The 16,547-nt window shown below is 35.9% G+C and overlaps 3 protein-coding genes across 13 annotated transcripts in view; 2 read left to right on the top strand and 1 right to left on the bottom strand.

Moving 5' to 3' along the window:
• Positions 1-225: 225 nt before the first annotated feature.
• Positions 226-5,354, top strand: ykt6 (YKT6 v-SNARE homolog (S. cerevisiae)). The gene is made up of 8 exons (XM_043231617.1): positions 226-485; positions 1,593-1,703; positions 1,778-1,860; positions 2,587-2,687; positions 3,162-3,266; positions 3,386-3,451; positions 3,600-3,701; positions 4,729-5,354. The coding sequence occupies exons 2-8, from the start codon at positions 1,600-1,602 to the stop codon at positions 4,762-4,764; spliced, it is 597 nt and encodes a 198-aa protein (XP_043087552.1). The 5' UTR covers positions 226-485; positions 1,593-1,599; the 3' UTR covers positions 4,765-5,354.
• A 1,543-nt stretch (positions 5,355-6,897) lies between these two features.
• Positions 6,898-12,722, bottom strand: ddx56 (DEAD (Asp-Glu-Ala-Asp) box helicase 56). Of its 3 annotated transcripts, none has more exons than XM_043231619.1 (7): positions 12,588-12,722; positions 11,558-11,871; positions 10,505-10,656; positions 8,449-8,639; positions 8,269-8,371; positions 8,095-8,180; positions 6,898-7,423 (listed from the first exon to the last, which is right to left on the bottom strand). In XM_043231619.1, exons 4-7 carry the CDS (start codon positions 8,596-8,598, stop codon positions 7,343-7,345), a joined length of 420 nt encoding a protein of 139 aa, XP_043087554.1. In that variant the 5' UTR covers positions 8,599-8,639; positions 10,505-10,656; positions 11,558-11,871; positions 12,588-12,722; the 3' UTR covers positions 6,898-7,342. The 3 variants fall into 3 exon arrangements, with proteins under 3 accessions (XP_043087554.1, XP_043087553.1, XP_043087555.1); XM_043231618.1 differs by having other exon boundaries at positions 11,734-11,871; XM_043231620.1 differs by lacking the exon at positions 8,095-8,180 and having other exon boundaries at positions 11,734-11,871.
• Positions 12,723-12,881: 159 nt separating this feature from the next.
• Positions 12,882-16,547, top strand: part of ccar2 (cell cycle and apoptosis regulator 2) — a 13,088-nt gene continuing 9,422 nt past the window's right edge. The window contains exons 1-6 of one of the 9 annotated variants that reach the window (XM_043231615.1): positions 12,887-13,011; positions 13,274-13,303; positions 13,401-13,481; positions 14,263-14,377; positions 15,343-15,478; positions 16,304-16,421. In XM_043231615.1, the coding sequence (XP_043087550.1) occupies positions 13,450-13,481; positions 14,263-14,377; positions 15,343-15,478; positions 16,304-16,421 (401 nt within the window). In that variant the 5' untranslated portion in view covers positions 12,887-13,011; positions 13,274-13,303; positions 13,401-13,449. Of the gene's footprint in view, positions 13,143-13,241; positions 13,304-13,400; positions 13,487-14,262; positions 14,378-15,342; positions 15,479-16,303; positions 16,422-16,547 lie in introns of all 9 variants that reach the window. The other 8 variants (XM_043231611.1, XM_043231610.1, XM_043231614.1 and 5 more) reach the window with 8 other exon arrangements.

The raw sequence follows: 16,547 nt of genomic DNA, 5'->3' as shown, positions 1-16,547 counted from the left end.
AATGCAACATTTACTTTCTGCCCACGGCACTAAAATTAAGTCTAAAAAAATAGTTTTTTTTTGTCCCTTTGCAGTAAAAACTTCGTGCACTTCTGCTCCAGAGACTTTTGTTTTAAGCACGTATGTCCTGGGACTTTTATTTTCTCTCTGCCCGCTTTTACGAGGAGACTTTTGTTCTGCGCACGTCAGCGGTGCGTCGAGGACTTTTATTTTGACATGCCGCTTTCTGCCAGCTAGCAAGTTTCTGAAAAAAAAAAAGATCCTCGGATAGTTGTGAGCTGATTAAACACCGTCAGTAAACGCGGACTGTTCTCGATGCCAGCGATATTATAATCCACGATACAAATAATAATTATTTTCAATTTCGTAGCAGCCTTTCAGAGACACCGCTTGCAGTTCAGACAAATAAATAAAAGTTGTTCTGATCTGTTTAGATTAGCTGTTAGCGGGATTAGCTTCAGTCTTGGCTGCTTTACACACAGTAGGTAAGAATGACAATTTATTCTGTATATATGCACACATATATGTATATATACACAACGTCACATGACTGTACCTGTTTAAGAAAGATTCAGATTAAGAACGATTATTGTGTAATAACACCGGGGTATTTCAGAGCTAGCACGACAGCTAAGCAGCTGTTAGTCGTTACCAGCCTGTTGAACTGTATTCAATCAATGTGACACATCCGCTTTATAAACCTTTCTATACTCGGATCCGCTGCTTTTACGATGTAGGACCCTCTTCAGGGGCCCTGAATGGGCTGATCTGAGAGATATGGGTGTGGTGTAGTTTAGTTCAAGATAAGCTTCAGTCTTCAGTATGCATTCAAGATTGCAGGAGAATTATGTTTATCTGTTTTAGGGTGTTATCTTGACTGCAGTCTTGTCTTGTGTTTGTTGACACTTTTCACAGATTGAATAATAACCTTGTCTTTAAATAATAAATAAATCACTTTTTAAGTGTAGGTCGCTCAGTATAAAACACACTAAATACGAGCAACTAATCAACATAATAAAAATAGCACCAAAATAAATTATATAATTTAGGTTATTTTGTAAAAAAAAATTATAATCCACTGTGGTTGAATTAATAATAAGAAAAAAATATGAATAATTAATCAATAAAACTGTTCCTCAATCAACATTTGTTATGTTTTATAAAATAAATAAATTAAAATAGCAAAAATCAAAGCAGTCCTTAATCCACTATTATATTATTATTTAATATTTATAGAAATTATTATTAGTTTTTTTTTGTTTTGTTTGTTTATAGTAACATCCAGCAAAATGATAATTTTTTCTTTATGCCAAAAATTATTAAAATAATATTTTCCAAACACACACACACACATATATATGTATATATATGTGTGTATATATATATATATATATATATATATATATATATATATATAATATATTAATTCGGACAACTTTAAAAGTGTTTTTCTTAATATTAAGATTTTTTTGCACCCCAAGTTTCCAGATTTCTAAATATTGTCCTATCCTATCCTGGTTTTGTGGTTGAAGGCCACAAAAAGTGTGTCATTTCTGTTGTTGTTGTGTGTGTCATTTGCGCATCCCGTCCAGAAACACCATGAAACTCTACAGTCTGAGCGTCTTGCATAAAGGCTCGACGAAGGCCAACCTGCTGAAGGCGGCGTATGATCTGTCCTCATTCAGTTTCTTCCAGAGATCCAGGTACGACGTCTACAAGGCTCTCGTTAAATGCTTTTATTAAGCTATATCATTGTAAACTGTATCTGTGTTTGCAGCGTACAGGAGTTCATGACGTTTACCAGTGCGCTGATTGTTGAGCGTTCAGCCTTAGGAAGCCGCGCGTCCGTCAAAGAGCAAGGTCAGTGATAACGTTATCAAGATGAAGTCTTATTAAATGTTTGCCACCGGCCTAATTGCAGCCGTTTAGTTTAATTACTGCTTGTTCGGGATGAAGGACTAGTTATTAGGTTCACTGTGTTATTCAAGCACCAAACCCATCAGGCGGACTACTAGGAGCCGTTTTCATTGTAATGTTTTAGTAGCTTTTATATACTGTCTGTATAGTTTTTAATCATTTTTTTTAAATACAAAATGAAAATAAAAAAAATGTTGCCTTGCCATCTAGCTAAAATAATCAGTTTTTAATATTTAATTTGATTTCAGTTAATTTTTATTTTGTGTTAAGGTTTTTATTCTAATTTATATTAGTTTTATTGATTTTTTTAGTTTATTTTATGTAAAGCACTTTGAATTACCGTGAAAAGGGCTATATAAATAAACTTGGCTTGCATTTATCGTTCAAGTATTTGAATGTATTTTAGATTATTGTGTTCACCTTTTTAGTGAAGCTACAATTTTAAGAGGTAAAATTCTAATCATTATTATGATTTAATACGTCGGTCAACACATTAGAAGTATGGCAAAACGGCTTAAACGTGATTAACAAATAAAACATTTAAAGTACAATTAAGAAAGTGTAAGTACACTTAAATGTGCATATTCAGAAGTGCATATTCAATACAGTTACGCTCATTTTTAATAACTGCAGTGGATCAATTGTTTGTTTGCGTGTTCCCTCTGTTAGAGTACTTGTGTCACGTGTACGTACGAAATGACAATCTCGGCGGTGTCGTGATCGCAGACAGTGAATATCCCTCCAGAGTCTGCTTCACTTTACTTGATAAGGTGCGTTCTATCACCGTTATTTAGTCTAATTTTGCCAAAATTAAAAACAATTCTGTCTGTCTGTGTGAGAGAATGCATGATTTAATTATTAATTATTTTACACAAAATTCTTAAACTTAGTGCTTATACCTTTAAATTTTTTGTTTAAAAGCATATATATATATATATATATATATATATATATATATATATATATATAATTTAAAACGACTTCAATCAGCCATAATTGGTATTAGTGCAGAGACTGCTATACAAAGTCTCCAAACAATATTTATTTGCTTTTTAAATGAACTATGTGTACATAAAATAAAATGTTTAATTAAATTTAAATTTGTAAATTTAAATGAAAAAAGGGTCAATTTAAATAATGAATATATTTTAAAGAACATGTTTTAAATAATAATTTTCCAGGTTTTTTTTGTAGTTTTTTTTTGGAGTGTTTTTGAGCTCTTTCTATTGGTTTTGTGTCTGTAGGTGCTGGATGAGTTCTCCAGGCAGGTGAACAGTATAGACTGGCCTTCTGGTTCTCCGGCGACCGTTCAGTACACGGCACTGGACAGCCATCTGGCTAGATACCAGGTGAGTTGTGCTCGCTAACGGTGAAACTGCAGGACGTCAGCGTTGTTAATCGGACGGTTTATTTGCAAACATGCCGCGTTTTATCACCCGTAACGGTTTCAGCATTACCTGTTTGACAGAATCCACGCGAGGCCGACGCTATGACCAAAGTGCAAGCAGAACTGGATGAAACCAAAATTATTTTGGTGAGCAAATACTGATGTGAACACTCTTTAATATACACTTTTGTGATTGTTTAGAGCCCTCTATTTCACCCACAGTGATACGGATGTGTAAGTGTGCTGTGATCGTGCACGTAAATGAGTTTAATGAATTTAATATGTGTTTCCCCAGCACAACACAATGGAGTCACTGCTGGAGAGAGGAGAGAAACTGGATGATTTAGTTCAGAAGTCTGAGCATCTGGGAAACCAATCAAAAGCCTTTTATAAAACGGTCAGTACTTTTATATGAAACGCAGCAACAGAACAAGCGATTTATGAGGATGTCGTTACTGCTATACATTTAAAAGCTTCATTAGTGCTTGTTTCTGAAACACTTACTCTTCAGATCCCTAAAAGCAAGTATTAAACCTAGCAGCTACCATAAGACAAGGCACCCGAAATGATATATTACACATCTTCTGAAATGTTAGAATAAATATGCAAACAAGGAATTATCTAATACCAAATATGCATATTTTCCAGAAGATAAATGTTAAAAAATATAAAATATATATATATAAAAAAATAAATATAATATATATATATATATATATATATATATATATATATATATATATATATATTTAAAATACAGAATATTTAAAAAAACACCCTCTAAAGATATTTAAGGATTGAAATCTACAGATGCAAGTAGTTAAAGTCAGGTTCAAAGTTTTTATCACACAATTTTAACGGGAAGAATGAAAAATTACCATATTTTAAGGAATAAAGGGCTGTATAAAATTCAGTCCTTCAGTAAAAATCTTCAGAATATAGATAAGAATAGAACTATAAAATTTAGTGTATTTAAATAAAATTTAATTTATGTAAATAAAGTAATACAATCATTGGGAATGGTCATGTGAACAAACGCTTCTGTATAAATGTTTAGAATAATATATATATATATATATATATATATATATATATATATATATATATATATATATATATATAGAAGACTGTAAAAATTGGTGTTTGTATGTACTAATGAAGAGGAGACACTCCTTTAAATATATGCATCATAATTGAAATCCTCAGACACAAAAAGATCAAGTTCAGCGAAACAAACACTTACATGTGTGCCTTGGATATGTTCTTTTGGCTATTCTGAAACTACATTATAAAGATAAATAGAACTACATCTAACTCGGCCAGTGCTTAAAGCGTCTCCTCTTAACATGGAAAACACAGAGAAAGTTCAGCGTGAACGCTTTCTTCAGAAGATCTGACGCGGTGTTGATGTTTCTCTGTTGCAGGCACGCAAACAGAACTCGTGCTGCGAGATCATGTGATCGCGTCGAGCGCTCCGATTGGACAGGACTCTCCGGCCACCCCTCGTCTCTGGTTTTCTATTTTCCCTCTCTTTCTCTCTGTCCTGGTGCGGGCTGGTGCTTTTATCGCGCGGCGGTCATAGCGAACGCGCGAGAGGGCCGATCAGAGGGGGGCTGATTTCCCACGATGCACCACACTCACTCTGCCATCGGTTGTCACGTTGCGTGAGAACTTGATTTTCTTCTCGACGGTTCCTCGGGGTCAAAACGGATCCGGACAAAAGCATAGAGGGGCTCGAGTCAAACGTCCCCGCTGTGCCTTAACTTTAGACGCAGGCGTGTTAACATCAGACTGTTGAGTTAGCCTTATCAACGGAGGACAGCGCTGCGATCTCTGTATCTAGACTCATTATTCGGCTTTGAAGCGCCTTGTAGAGTGAACATGTAGCGTGACTTCTTTTAAAATGTGAAACACGGTAAACGACGTGCTCAGTATTGTGTTCATAGCTCTCTCGATATTGTAAGTGACTGACCAAAAGTAAACGTGTCTGTTCGTGCACAGTTCTAACGCTTTGTCTCTCTTGGAAATGTAAATAAATTGCTGAATCGTACTGGCTTCGGTTTTCCTTCGCATCGGGAGTTTGGTTTTTAATACTCAAGAAACATTCCTGCAGCGTGTACGGTTGGTGGTCGATATAACGTGTGTCGTGAGAATAATAATAAAGCCTTAAAAGTGTGGTTTAGCGCGAAATCAGCCCCCTTTTTTCTCGCGGTTGTGTTTAGTGATTGGTCACGTGACTCGAACGCTGTATCCAATCCGATGCTTTGCTGCTAACGGCCTAAAGGCTCCTGAGTCCTGTTTTTTTCCCCTCTTTCTGTAAAGCTTAAATACACGTGCACAAAAGCTCGGGGTAAAGTCAGCGGTATCTGGGTGAAGCTGTCAAGAAGCGTCCAGGTCTTATTTCACCCAAAAAATCTGAAGAAAATCCAATTCGTTTAAAGGACAATCTCGTTTTAGACCAGGCTTTTTTGCATTTTGACTTATATTAATTACATTTTCTCACTGAATTGCCACGAGAATGTTTTTACTGTTAGACGAAAAGAACAATAATAAAAAAACAATAAGTTAATGCATTTTCATATATTTATATGATAAAATAACACATTTCTGTTTTCATAATTAAGCAAGATGTCTTAAAGTAATGAGAATTTGGGGTTAAAACGCACACAAGTGTCATGAAGATAATCTCAATGACCGTCTTAAAACACGCTTTACTATCTTTTAAGAAAAGTACAATTTCCTGAGCTTTTTTTTTGAGGTGAAATATGACCCAAGCGCGCTTTCTTTGTGGGATTCGCTCACCTCGTCTGTCCCGGCAGGCGCTAGAGGACCGTTTTGTGCGATTGTCGTGTCGAGCCGCACGTCTTAAACTCTAACACTAATGTGTTTTTTTTGTACGTCGATAGAGGTGGACTGAGAGAGAGTGTGTGTGTGTGTGTGTGTGTAGATGTTGATTTTCAGTCGAGGTCTTCAGCACAGGAAACAAGACAGTGTTACATTGGTACCTAAACGAGTGCGTGTTCAATCTGTGTGCTTCTGTCTGCCCTCAGCAATGTACGAGTTACACTCCTCGCGCACGACCTGCTAACTAACTAGCTAGCTAGCTAACCGGCCGCTGACGTAGTGCGAGACTGTTTGAGGTGCCTTCTTCTGGTAATTGCCAAATCATGGCCGGCTCATTTTAGAAGAACACAAGCAGATAGCGAGCAGTTGTCCCCCTTCACAAACTCATTAATTGTACTGAAATTTAATATGTCGACTAATAAATATTTGGGAGTAACTGAACACGCCTTTCATCGGTTTTTAACCAATAACATGCGCTATAACTGGTCACGTGACCAAATGGGCAGTTGACGTTGAAATCAAACGTTTTATGAAGCTATACAAGCATTGTCGAAAGGTTTATATTAGCCCTTTGTATATTATATTAGAATAAATCTTATTAAATGTGTCCAAGTTATGTTTCATTACAAAAATAAGACATTTTGTGTCGTTTGTGCTTTGCTTTTATTACATTTTCTGCCTGAATTCAAGTTAAATTTTCTTTTAAGGAAAAATGAGAAGTAACTTTTTGAAATTCAGATTTAAATGAAAAATAAAAATAATTAAGCCTATTTTGAAGATTATTCAGATTTTCCAGTGACGTTTAAAATTTTCTGTTAATTCTTATGAGAAATAATGTTTTTTATTTGTAATAAAACATGGTTGCATTATTTTGACAATTATTGGAAAATGTAATTATATAATTATAATTTAGTTAAATCTCAATTAGTGAGTTAATAGTGCAATGTTTAAATCGGCTGAAAACACGTAGCGCTAAAACTTTATAAACAAAATCAGAGCACAAGACACTTTATGAAGTAGAGTCTTAGCATTAATGAAAAAATACAATATTAAACGTTCAGTATTCGACAAAATCATTAAGACAGGATGTCTCTGATCTCGAGCGTGTCGTTCAGGATGACAGTCACAGTTATCAAGAAGAGTTATATGTCAGGATTTTCCTCAACATCCAATGTCTCTCAGGCTCTTCTGCCTTTAGGATTTCCCAGACTTCTTTGCAGACGACTTCTTCGTGAAGCGAAAGCTCTTCACTGGGTTTTTGCCTCTGAAATTCTTCTACAAATTAAACAAATAAAAACAGAACAGAAACATTAAGTCGTGTCAACCGCCAGTCATTACCATGAACTAAAATGAGATGCTTTGTTTCCTTGGAAAAAGTAAGCATTAACAGAAAAACGTTTTTTATATTCTTAAATTGAAGTGCTAAAATAATTAAGGGATACTACATGACGATATTTATATATATATAAAAAAAAAAACTTTATAAATACTAATGACAAAGTGACTAAACCTTTAATTAACATCAAACTCAAAAAAAAAAAAAAACTAATCCAATTCAAAATATAGTATATCAACACTAAAGTCACTGCTGCCCGACTGAACAATATGGCACTATAACAATATGTAGATAAAACAGTAAAGCTTTAAACTGTTAAAGTGAACGATCTGTATTCTCATTTACAAAAAAGTTTTTTTTTAATTTAAATTAAGTGATCTCTCCCTCTCTCCCTATATATATATATATATACACACATATACACATATATACACACACACACTTTAAAATAATTGATATACATTTATAATTGTTTATGATTTATTACTAAAAATGAAAACCTAAAAAACTAAAATTGCACACGTGAGCCCAAAGCTATTAACCAGTATGCCATTATTATATAAATACGTAGCTATAACTTATGCCGTTCAAATACATAATCTGTTCTCACTTTAAAGCTGGTCAGCGTCACGCCGCCTGCTTTATACTTCTTGCGCTGTTTAAGAGGACTGACGAGACTTTTCAGCGCTGCTGGGACTGAAACAGACACTGAAATGCGTTTAGACGATCTGTTTGTCCCCGAGTCATATATAGAGAGATCAATGACAAGGCGACGAATTAATACCCAGGTAATCGGGCACGTTTTTCGGGTGAGGTTTGATGACGGCCGGATGAAGCTCCTTGTGTCGCAGCAGCTGCAGGTCTCTGGGATCGTCTTCAAAGTACGTCTGTCGCGCAGAAATTCAAAGTCAACCAATCACAGGACGTTAGAGGCGGACTGCTTAAAAATGAAGTGATCCCACACCTTGAGTTTCTCTGAATCGAGCAGCTCCTGCTTGATCTCCTTCACCGATCTCATGGCATCCTGGGAAAGTGAAAGCTCAAGAGCTTCCTCGGTCGCGAGACGACGCAAACGTAGCCGACACCTGTATCTGAATCCCCCGATTTCCTCCATTTTGAACCCGTACGGCTTCAAAACATGGTCATGCGTGTTGTCTGAAAACAGAATGAATTTGCATGCAATTTGTCATTAACATTTTTAAATATCTTAAATAGTGCCGTCAAATGATTGGAATAAAAATCGCATCCAAAATAAAAGTTTGTCACATTGTGTATATTCATTATGTATATATAAATACACACAATTTCTAAAAATAAGTTTGTGCATATATTAAATTATACGAATATAAATATATTCAAATATTAAATATTTGAAAACTATATAATGCATGGGAATTTCTGTATGTGATATGAAGGATTATCCGCACGAGCCGTTCTGAAGAAGAAATCAGTATTTTTAACCTTAAAATAACCATTTCGGAAATTGAAATAAATCTGAAAACAAAATAAAGTAATATAAAATATAAATATTAGACGAAAAGCTGAATAAAATGTAGAATTAAAATACACATTGTTATAATTTGAGCATCTTTTAAAATAAGATTTTGCATTAGGTTTATTATTATTATTTATTAATTAAATTATCAACATTCGAACTGAATTTTGTTGATAAATGAAAAAACTACTTACAAACCAACTCAGCTTAAGAAAAGTTTTGTTAGAAATAACTTTGTAGGTTAATTGCACACATAAAAGTTCTCTCTCATATATTTTTGTTTGCATAATGTGTCTCTCTCTCTCTCTCTCTCTCTCTATCTCTCTCTCTCTCTCTCTTTTCTCTTCTGAAATAATATCTCTCTCTCTCTCTCTCTCTCTCTCTCTCTCTCTCTCTCTCTCTCTCTCTCTCTCTCTCTCTCTCTCTCTCTCTCTCTCTCTCTCTCTCTCTCTCTCTCTCTCTCTCTCTCTCTCTCTCTCTCTCTCTCTCTCTCTCTCTCTCTCTCTCTCTCTCTCTCTCTCTCTCTCTCTCTCTCTCTCTCTCTCTCTCTCTCTCTCTCTCTCTCTCTCTCTCTCTCTCTCTCTCTCTCTCTCTCTCTCTCTCTCTCTCTCTCTCTCTCTCTCTCTCTCTCTCTCTCTCTCTCTCTCTCTCTCTCTCTCTCTCTCTCTCTCTCTCTCTCTCTCTCTCTCTCTCTATCTATCTATCTATCTATCTATCTATCTATCATCTAACGAGTTCAACAAGTAGTTCAATGCATGCAGCCAAGAACTTCATTTGAGGAACTTTAAAGGGCAAGTTCACCTGGAAACCAAAATGTGCCTGCCTTTGAAGCATCATAGGTGTGCGTGACTTTCTTTTTTTCTTTTGAAAAAGCTTATTTATTCAGCTCTCAGGCGATGCATACGCATTATTCAAAAATAAACGGACCCTCACGACCGCTTTTGGGGTCCAAATCCTAGGGTTCCTGCAGGGACACTTAAAGGATCACGTCCAGAATACAAACTTCCTCACCCCGTGCCATCCAAGATGTTTATTTCTTTGCAAAGAAAGAAAGGCACGGAGTTTTAAGGACATCTTTTCAGGATTTCAAGATCCTATAGCCACATCTTCTACTGGGTGATACTGGAAAGGTCCGACCCATTGATTTCAAAGCAAAACAGCCAAATGATCTTTGCAAAAAAAGGTCAAACAACACTGGACGGTTTTAAAGATGAAGATGCAGCTTTTAAACTAAATGCAAAGATAAACTAATTACGCTTGACCTCTCCAACATGATTATGAGCTAAACCCAGCAGAGCATTTGTGGTTAAAAAGTGCGTGAAAGTTATTTTTAAAGAAAACTAAAGACCGGTTCAATAGATAAGACTCGTGCAGAGCTCTTTTGAGCTTTGAAGTCCACTATATGGAGAAAAATCCAGTTTTCCCTCACAAAACGTTACTGTAGGGGGCGAGCAAACGATCAAGAAAGCTTTATTCTGGAACTTTAAGACATGCATCACACGCCGCATTTAGTGAAAACACCAACCACAGCAGGCTTTTCAGGTCCGCCTCAAACCCAAACGAGAAGATGAGGTCGGCCTCGTCAACGACCAGCATCTCCAACGAAGACTGAAGCTGCAGGTTTTAGGCGTTGATGTGGGCTTGAACACAATGTCTGGCTTCTCCACTCAAATCAGCCTGAGAAACACAAACACTCGTGACTGATATTTCACTTGGAATGAGACTCTACTGAAAACATTTAATAAAGCTGGAATAAAATATAAATATTAGAGGAAAAACTTGTACTAAACGAAAACATTTAAATGTTGCAACCAAGTGAAATAAGTTTAAACTTAAGCACTGAAATTACTAACCTTAAACAAAGAAATCTAATAATAAAAATTATACTAAAATATTACTAAACTATTGATAAAACTTAACGAACTAGAATACGATAAAAATACAAAAATGATACCCAGTTCAAAATATTAACAAAAACCTATAATGGTATACAAATACTAAAACTAAAAAATAATTTATGTTTGTTTAACTAATACTTTACTAAAAATTAAATAAAAGTTAAAAATTACTAAACCAAATGTAACTATAAAAGTAATAATAATAATAAAAAAAATAATATATATATATATATATATATATATATATATATATATATATATATATATATATATATATATATATATATATATATATAAACATTCAGAATTTCCCAAAATAGTAGTATTTCACATAAATGATAAGAAAAAAACAAAAACAAAAAATAAAAAAATGAGACAAATGCACAAAATACACACTAAAAATAAAGACATGAAAATTTAACCATTTGAAATGCCAATAAAAACAGTAATGGTTTATAAATATTAAGCATTTATAAAACCTCCCAGGCTTCATTTGTATCAAATGATGGTTATTTGAGGCTGCTACTGAGCACTTCCTGTCTGCCTTTGAGAAAAGCGTGATTAAATGTAAATGGAAAAAATGTAGCGCAAGGCATTTCAAGACACATGTAAGCAAATCGTATTCCGTGTCACTATATAATGCCCTTAACCTTTTTTATTATTAAGCCTTTTTTACTGACTTCTGAGCCGATATTTCTGCTTTCCCGGAGATGTTGGCCACTCGTACTTCTCTGCCGGATCATGGTCTGAACCTGCTGGCCCAGCTCTTTGGTCATCAGCAACAATAAACTGTGTGTTATATCTCTGAACGGACTGCTCCGTCCCCGAGGCCCACATTAGAGTAAGCAAGCGTCACCTGTTTTGACGCGAGGATTCTTTAGATGAGCGGGATGGCGTAGGCTGCGGTTTTTCACGATCCGGTCCGAGCCCGGGCCAGCGGGATGGCTTTCTCCCGGATCAGGGTGCGTTGAGACCAGCCTAAATCAGCCAGAGCCTGAGAAAAACCAACAAAAACACAGCTTCACATCTCAGCACTTCTAAATACAACTACATTTTTTTGTTATATTAGTGATATCAACACGCAGTGGCAGAAACGCATCGGAAATTCAGTTGTTTCAAATTGAATCAAATTATTATATTCAGAAAGAGATCATTTGAATGGTTTTCTTATTTTCCCAAAATAGTTACACGTTTTTAAAAGTTCATTTAAAAATGTTAAGTGTTTATAACTGTTAATTATATTTGGTTTTATATAAATAACTGCAAATCAATATTTTTTACACAATGTGTGCAAAAAAAGTTATGCAAACACACATACACACATTTAACTAATAAATAAATTAAAATAAAATATAAACTGTCTATCAATTGTTGTCGCTTATCAGTCGAATAATAGCAAATTATCACAGTTTTGGCGTATTAACAACAGTATTTGGTCTGGAACTAGTAGCCATATAACTAAATACAATTATACAAGAAAGGCATTTATAGGAAACCTGTTGCCACAGGAAGAAACGTTGTCACAGACCCCCAAAAAAACTATATTTAAGTATTCGATAAGAGATACATCACGCAAACTTTTTCAGAAATGACCGCGCTCACGCTGGCACGCAAACATAACGTTGACGCAGAAACGAATTACGTTCACAGTGCAGTAAACAAGTGAACATCCTGGACGTTACGTTATTAGCAAGACTGTGTATAACTCACCTTCAACAGCCGGTCGTCTAAGCCCATCTCGTGAAACTGCAGCGTATCGTCCTCCATTATCACACGTGTGTGTCCGCGCACAGACGAGCAAGACGTAAATCCCCGCTGCGCCCCAGCGCCCCCCGCCGCCCCGGAGGAGTACTGCAGGTCAAACCACGCGGCGTCTGTTTCACGCCAACGCGCCCGCCTGTGAAGCGCAGCGAAGTCCAGAAAACAACCAAACGCTTTTATACGTCGCGTGTAAGCTGTTCGCGCGCTCTCCCGCGTTGAATTCGCGGCCGAACGCGGTTTAAGGCGTTTCGCCTGCAGTTCCCCCGACTGACCGCTGGGTGCCGCTGATGCGAAACGCCCTTTTGATGAACTGACAGAAGACAAACAAAAGCATCAACGTGGAGGAAAACCAGAGCACGCACACGAAATACTAGTAAGTTTCACCTCTTAAACGTCGCGGGATGTCGATCGACGTCTCTTCTAATAGCCAAGCCCTAAACAAACACCCGCGAGCACGGAGAAATGCATTAAACTGCCGTCACCGTATCGCTGATGCAGTAGGAAGTAAATATCACACATGCTGCTATTGACCTACACAACAGGCAGACTGATTCTTTCATATATTTAATCCGTGCATTTCTGTTGTGTATGCATGTGTCCCAGAGCACTCAGTATACTTTCTTTTGCATGCAAAGGAGAAAAGGAAATCTGATATGGAGGCACAGGTATAGCTATGCATTGTGAATTTGTCCATCGTTGTCGTGCATAGAGATACACTTTCTGGTTTATTGTTGCGTGAACACTGAATGATTGTGTGTTCAGATGAGGCAGCGTGTTTTCACCGGGGTGGTCACGCAGATGCAGGAGCATCATGGGATTGTGGATCAAGAGGTTCACTTTCCAGTGAGGTTTGTGGTTATTCTGAACTAGTTGTGATAATTCAATCACAAAATAAGCTTACGCTTTATTTTAAGGTGCCCTTGTTGGCGTAGCTATACTTTTAATTACTGATAAATAATAATAATTAACTGCACATACTTGCTGTAGGATTAGGGTTTGATTTTGGGTTACTGGCATTTAATTATGCGTCATTTATTGTCATTATAATAGTAAAAAGCACAAGTAACGTAACTAGGGTACCTTAAAATAAAGCGGCAAAATAGCATGTTAAAGTTAGTGATAAAAATTAATTTAATTGATTAAGTTGAAATTAATTAAATTGAAGTCACTGTGAAAATGTTGGATCGCAAAGGGAGTAACATTTAAATGATTTAATTGATTCCTTTCATAAATTGCATTGTTATATTAGGACACATGCTTGTTTTATTTACTCTTTGGATTTATGCGTATGCTTTATTTTTTCAGATTTGCTCTTTTTTTCCAATGCATTGTTGGATGCCGGTGTTTCCTGTCGTTACCGCTGCATGCATAAATTCGATTTCAGAAGCATAATAATAGATAGTAAACCGTTCCTCGTTAAGGTTTTAAATGTGCACTTAACCTCGGAATGACCTTAAAGTGCTTTCAAATTAATCCGTGTCGAGTACTGTACAAGTAACTGTTTCAAACAGGGTAACCTATAAGATTGCTCAAGCGGTAACTGTCCCAACGCTGATTGTGAATCATGTGAACGATGAGCTACATGTCAGGTTGGCGTGACGGAGGGCTTGTGGTTTTCCTGCAGTGTTGTGGTGGGTCGGGTGCCTCTGGTGGGAGAAAAAGTGTTGGTGAAAGCGGTCCAAGACCCCCTGAAGCCCATCAGCTGGACGGCACAGAAAGTTCAGACGCTGAACGGACAGGTGGGCAGAAAGCTGTCAGGCGAATGGTTCTGTAGTAATATATATATGACCCAGAAAAAAAAAACATGTCATTACATTGTTTAGAGCATATTTTGTTGCTATATTTTTTTTCTTGAAAAAATAATACAATTGCATGAATAGACAACAAAAGAGATTTGATGAGATTAGATTTTTAGTTTTTTTTTTTTCATGCATTTCACTTTCAAGGCTGATTCTCAGCTACGTTATAAAATATCTAACACATTTTTTTTGCTGTACTGTTTTGTTTTATGCAATATGTGCGTATAAATCTCCCTTTATGTTCCCATTAAACACAATTGCATCTATACTCTGAGTTTATGCACTGCTAGAACGGCTTGTTGAAAGAAAATGGCATAATGGGAGTAACAATTGGCCAGATTTTCATAATAATAACTACCATTTCCATAAAAATATTGATATAATTTATTTTCCTATTTAATTGTCTCCAAAAATGCACAAAAAAACATGCTTTTTATGACAATTTATTTTTTTTTTTTTAATTTAAATGACAATTACAAAAAACAATCATGCTTCCATAAAATGTAAAATTTTTCACAACGGTGAAACTAACAATTATTCGTATGACTGTAAAGCCCCGAATGAGCTCTGGATCCGCTAAAATATAATTGTAATAAAATATTAAACGTAAAAACTCCAGCCGGGTCTCAAGAAGATATAATAGAAATGCAAAGTTTGTTTAAAAACATATAAGTGCGTATAAGTGTATTTGCATTAGCAGTGTTTGTACAGGAAATAACAGAAGCTTTTTTGCAGTTGCCTTTTGAATAAAAGTCAACTTTGATATGTTTTTTTTTTTTTAGCTCAAAATCTTAAATTTAGAAACAGTATTAGAATTGATCATAACAATCTTGCATTTAAATGTTACGTTTTCAGCATCACTTTTTTTTAATACCTTGTCTCTCTCTCTGGTTTCTTTCTGTCAGCCCTTCAAATCTCCTCCTCCGCTGCTGCCCTCCATGTCATCCAATCCGAAGCCTGGCATTTTAGGGACCAAACCACAACCTCTGCTGAAATCTCCCAAAATACCGCCGCTGATTCCCAGCATGCAGCCAAATCCTGGTACGTGATGCGGTGTTGATATCGTTCACTAAAACTGTTTGAAACATGGCGATAGAAATAAGGCTAAAATAAAACACTTTGCAAATATAGGGCTGTTCAAAATGTATTTATTTATTTAAAAAAAGGAGCATTTATTTGATGGGTAAATTGTGAAACATTTTTACTATTTAAAATAACTGCTTGTAATATATCGACAATATATGTACATGACATCAATACTTTGTGGTCATGCAATATATGTTAAAAAAAAAAATATATATATATATATATATATAATAATTATTTAATTATTATTATTTTATTTTATTTTTTTCTCAAATTTTTGCATTTTTAAATTTAATACAATTTTTTTTTTTCATTTTGTACCTAATGTGGTGAAGTCAAAATTTTAATTAATTAACAAAAAAGTAAAATCTGCAGATACGGCCTTGTTTGGGGATCTGATGCTAAATAGGGACTGCGTTTTTCAGCAATAGCAGAGAAAAAAATCAGTCGATGGCAAAAATCTCCATAAAAGTTCTATTTAATCAAGCTTTTTAAGGCATCTAGAGTTTTGACACTTAATATCGGTGATCTAAAATGTATTCATTGAATGTTGAAAGTGTCTTGCGTTATTATGCTGTTATATTATAGTGATGCATTCAGTGGCATAAAATGGTCTTAAAATGACAGTTATCTCTTTGGGCCGTTCAGGCCTGCATGTGATCGTTTGCTCTAATCAAAGCTGAGTTTTTGCCTTCATTACTCCGGTCTTCAGCATCACATGTTGCTTCAGTGTGATATGTGATATTTAGCGCTCGTGTCAATTGCTCTGATGTGTGACAGGCGGCATGATGCAGATGTCCCATCACCAGCAGATGTCCTGGAACGGTCCGTTTGACGGATGGGGCGGAGGACGCAAGAGACACGCCGAGGTCATGGGAGGACGCAGAGGTGGACGCTGGTGGGTCGCAATGCATCGCACGCTGTTTGATTGCCTGATTACGTTAATTGCAAATAACCCGCCTCGGCTATTTACACTAGCTCCGCCCACCGGCATGCGATCCGTTTAATAGTTTGGAGCGTGGTG

Source organism: Puntigrus tetrazona, unplaced genomic scaffold, assembly GCF_018831695.1.
Source record: "Puntigrus tetrazona isolate hp1 unplaced genomic scaffold, ASM1883169v1 S000000397, whole genome shotgun sequence".
Taxonomy (NCBI): domain Eukaryota; kingdom Metazoa; phylum Chordata; class Actinopteri; order Cypriniformes; family Cyprinidae; genus Puntigrus; species Puntigrus tetrazona.
Note: the sequence above shows the minus strand (reverse complement) of the source record. Positions and strands in the feature narration are given on the sequence as shown.

Coding starts and splice junctions, on each gene's coding strand:
- ykt6 (XM_043231617.1), top strand. CDS start 1,600: ATGAAACTCTACAGTCTGAGCGTCTTGCATAAAGGCTCGACGAAGGCC. Junction 3,267..3,385: donor GCCATCTGGCTAGATACCAG/GTGAGTTGTGCT, acceptor CCTGTTTGACAG/AATCCACGCGAGGCCGACGC. Junction 3,452..3,599: donor ATGAAACCAAAATTATTTTG/GTGAGCAAATAC, acceptor GTGTTTCCCCAG/CACAACACAATGGAGTCACT.
- ddx56 (XM_043231619.1), bottom strand. CDS start 8,598: ATGGAGGAAATCGGGGGATTCAGATACAGGTGTCGGCTACGTTTGCGT. Junction 8,372..8,448: donor TCGATTCAGAGAAACTCAAG/GTGTGGGATCAC, acceptor TCTGCGCGACAG/ACGTACTTTGAAGACGATCC. Junction 7,424..8,094: donor TGACGCTGACCAGCTTTAAA/GTGAGAACAGAT, acceptor TTTAATTTGTAG/AAGAATTTCAGAGGCAAAAA.